This window comes from Stegastes partitus, unplaced genomic scaffold (assembly GCF_000690725.1).
Source record: "Stegastes partitus isolate 25-593 unplaced genomic scaffold, Stegastes_partitus-1.0.2 Scaffold301, whole genome shotgun sequence".
Taxonomy (NCBI): Eukaryota; Metazoa; Chordata; class Actinopteri; family Pomacentridae; genus Stegastes; species Stegastes partitus.
This window is the reverse complement of record NW_007578032.1, coordinates 223612-227017: the sequence shown is the minus strand read 5'-3', so window position 1 is coordinate 227017 and position 3406 is coordinate 223612. Positions and strand designations below refer to the sequence as shown.

The following is a 3406-nucleotide window of genomic DNA, read 5'->3' as shown; positions in this document are numbered from 1 at the left end:
AAAAAAAAAAAAAAAAGAAAGAAGAAAAAGCAACAAAGCCTCTTCTTCAGCCTCTTTGTGGGATATTCTGGGAGTAGAAACCGTCGAGTAGCGGCAGCCACCGCAGCTTGAGAGTCTCGGAGAGCCATTTGAGCAGCTAAGTGAGTGATCGATGACACAAGTCAATTATCACCTTGTGGATCTGTCAGCGGCGGCCGAGCGGGCTGAGCGTCACGAACCGCCCACCTCTGACTAACCACCAACAACTGCAGACGGGAAAACACCGGACAGCGAGCGCGTGACGGGCAGCCGCCACGCCGCCATTACCTCCACACGGTCTCACAGAGAAAACCTCTGCTTACGTTTATTCCTGTGGCTGCTCGGCGTTAAATCCCAGCCGAGCGTTCTGCAGGTGGTGTGTGCCACGCTAACTAGCAGGAAAGTTTCATTTGCCAAACAATTACTCGTATTCGGTGCAGCTCGAAAAAAAGAAAAAGAAAGAAAAAGCTTCAACAATGGCTGCATGCGGTTATGTAAGAGGGCGGATTTCTCCTGCTCTAATGGGCTGAGGAGCTTCGCCTTAACCGGGAGGCTTTGCTGCCGAAAGAAAACCGGCGCTGAAGGGACTCGGCTAATGTGACGGGGATCTGTGGGCTGACAAATGGGCTCCGAACCTGCAGAAACTGTAGCACATTTCAGAAATGAGTGCATGCATTAGTAGAGTGTGAGCAGTACAGCAAAACTTTAAATCTTTTTCATTTTCTCTGGACTAAAATATGCATGTAAGCGCGGCGTAATGTTAATAATATCTCAGGAATGAAAGTCATTTAATGTTAAATTCTGAAAATGCACCATCCTTTCTTCATTAAAATATTAAATCACAACGTTAAACTGATTTAAAGAGCCCATATTTAGCTGTTTGGGGTTTTTTTCCCTTTATTTCGTGCAACCAAAAGGTAAAGTAATCGCATAATGCCTCATTAGTGACTAGTTTGACCGGCCCTAAAACAAAAACATGAACGGCTATCTTGCACCATTTCCCCGCTAAAGCTACTTTTGCTAGAGCTACATCCAAAGATCTTGCTGTTACGTTTGATCTATGCAAAAATCTGTATGTATGTACAGCCGAATATTTTTACAGCCTTCTAAAATCAATTTAATTTGCATTCTGAAATTGAAATTTAAAAAAATAAATAAAAAAAATAAAAAAATTAAAGAGCCCATATTCAATTTTTTGGGGGTGTTTCCTTTCTTTCATGTGTTATACAGCTAAGTTTTGTTCATCTACAAAGATCTGGAAACTCATAAATGCCACACAAAAGGAGAAAACTCTGCTCCTAATCTGCTTAAAATGCCTCATTTGCAGTTAAGGCTTCATGTCTGTTACTTATCGATGTCATCATGTAACATATTTGCATATTAGCATCTAATTTAACCTGCTCTAAAGCAAAAAAGATGCACAGTTTCCTTGCGTTATTTTCTTGCTGTTATTGCGTCTTGCATCGTTCTGAAATCAGTAAATCTGGAAATGCACTTTTCTTTATTCCCTGAAATACTAAATCAAAACATTTAAATGATTTAAAGAGTCAATTTTCTGCTTTCTTGAGTTTTTTCAGCTTCTTTTTGTGCAACTGAAGGCTCTGCAAACCAACAAAGTTCACAATAAAACGAGGTATTTTTTCTCCTTCGCTGCCTGAAATGCCTCGTTTGACGTTAAGGCTTTGCTTCTGTTACTAATCGATGTCATCATATTTGCATAACGTCTGCTTAGCGGCTACCTTGTCCCGCCTTAAAGCGAAAAGCTGCACAGCTTTCTTGCAAATATTTCCATGCTAGAGCCACATCCACATACTTATGTGCGGTCTAATAATAATAATAATATTTCAGACATAACAAATGAAAAAATTAGCTCTAATTCTTTATTCTCCAAAATGTATTAAATTAAAACTAATTTAAAGAGCCACTATTCTGCCTTTGGGGTTTTCTCCTTTCCTTCAGTATGTTATATAGCTGCTTTTTGTGCAACAACTTCCCTACAAAAGGACTTTTTTTTTGCCTTTCTGAATCACCTCGTTTGACGTCCAGGCTTTTCTTCTGTTACCTATCGACATCATCATATAACACATTTGCATATCGTCAGCTTAGCGGCTAGTTTGACCCGCCCTAAAGCACAAAAAATGCACAGCTTCCTCGCATTTTTTAAATCGCTACAGCTACTTTTGCTCGAGCTGCATCCATATACTCATAGATTTGAGGTTACGATATGTAAATAACCGACCAATCAGAGCAGATGGGGCTTTTAGAGAGGGGGACCTTTAAAGAGACAGGAGCTAAAACGAAGCGTTTAAGACAGAAGGTGAGAAAAAGTGTTGTTGCAACGTACGGTATGAAAACAAATAAGGTTTTTTTGAGCATTAAAGCATGTAAACAATAAAATAATAAACCTGAAGTTGTGCACAATATGGGCTCTTTAACAAGTAGCAAGCTGCTTAAAGTGGCTGCAGGTTGGAAGAATGAAATCAAATCATCTCGAAAGCGTTTTATAACCATCAGAAAAACAGCGAACTCCTGATGAAAAGATGAAAAGAAGCAGCACGCATTCGGAGTGATTTTTGTCGGCGTTGTGTTTGTGTACGACTCCTGTGTGCATCCACTGAGAAAAGAAGAAGCTGTGGGGCAGATTGACAGCCTCGCTTCAAACATCACAAACTTTCCTTTGGGTTTTAAAAGCTTCCTGAACCATTCCTCAAGTCTATCTGACAATCCCGCTCCCCAGCCCGAGGTGAGGCTGCTTTTCAGGTCAGTGTTGACATGTGCAGACGTCGGATGTTTTTAGGTCAGGTGTCAGACCTCGTGTGGTCTCGGTCTGATCGTAGGAAAGCCTCGCTCAGTGCCGGTTCTTCCTCCCTATCGTGCGCCTGTGATCGTGTGCGTGACGGTTTTCTGTAGGCATGCATGTTGACGGCGCGCCCTGGCTTACCGTTGACCTCCTGGGCTCCGGCATCTGTGAAAAGCATGCTCATCACCTCCTCGAAGTTGCAGCCGGGCTCGGACACGTGGCTGTCCTGGCCCACGTGGTGCAGCATCCTCTTCAGCACGTCGTCCAGGGAGGCGGCCGTCTCGTCCAACAGGATGCTGGCCCTCGCCAAGAAGCCGTCCAGGTCGCGGTGAGCCCGGACCTCCTCCTCAAAGTTCATCAGCTTCACGTACTGCGGGGAGAAGACAGATCGATTCTGTTCAAAGTCTGAAACAGTTTTTAACCTCCTGAACCGCCAGTCCTGCCGGCGGGGTTTTGGAAGGCGCGCTATCTTTGCAAAAATCACCAAAAAATTACTCCGTTTATCAGAGCTGGAGTCTGTGAGAAAAGAGAGATTCATCAAGTCTCCTGCAGCTTCTCATCCGTGAGCTGCCGTTACACCGGGGAACC

The 3406-nt window shown here is 43.4% G+C and overlaps 1 protein-coding gene across 1 annotated transcript in view; it reads right to left on the bottom strand.

Annotated features, from left to right (window-relative positions):
• Positions 1–3406, bottom strand: part of slc4a11 (solute carrier family 4 member 11) — a 157998-nt gene that overhangs the window by 77543 nt on the left and 77049 nt on the right. Inside the window, exon 5 of the mRNA XM_008283193.1 lies at positions 2960–3188. Within this exon, the coding sequence (XP_008281415.1) occupies positions 2960–3188 (229 nt within the window). The remainder of the gene's footprint in view (positions 1–2959; positions 3189–3406) is intronic.